The 268-nt window shown below is 64.9% G+C and overlaps 1 protein-coding gene across 1 annotated transcript in view; it reads right to left on the minus strand.

The window, feature by feature from the left end:
- NFIC (nuclear factor I C) overlaps window positions 1-268 on the minus strand; it is a gene marked incomplete at its 3' end in the record, with an annotated part of 4,455 nt that overhangs the window by 3,519 nt on the left and 668 nt on the right. The window contains exon 2 of the mRNA XM_010175511.2: window positions 106-177. Within this exon, the coding sequence (XP_010173813.2) occupies window positions 106-177 (72 nt within the window). The remainder of the gene's footprint in view (window positions 1-105; window positions 178-268) is intronic.

Here is a 268-nt window from a genome sequence, read left to right on the forward strand (position 1 = left end):
GGGGGTATGCCCCCCTGTCAGGGGGGCTCCCTCCGCCACAGGGACCCTGGGGACAGATTTTGGTGCCCCTTGACACCTTGCCCAAGCCCTGCCCGCCCCACTCACCCAACGTGATGGGCTTGCTGTCCTCCTGGTCCGAGCCGATGCCCGTACGGGGGCTGCTGCTCTGCTCTGCATCTGCAAGAAGGAAAAACCGCCGAGGTGAACCACTCCATTCCAGTACAAGCCAGGGATGTGGGCTGGCTAACTGCCCCGGCAGCCTCCCTTG

This window comes from Antrostomus carolinensis, unplaced genomic scaffold, assembly GCF_000700745.2.
Source record: "Antrostomus carolinensis isolate BGI_N321 unplaced genomic scaffold, ASM70074v2 scaffold31299, whole genome shotgun sequence".
Classification (NCBI taxonomy): Eukaryota; Metazoa; Chordata; class Aves; order Caprimulgiformes; family Caprimulgidae; genus Antrostomus; species Antrostomus carolinensis.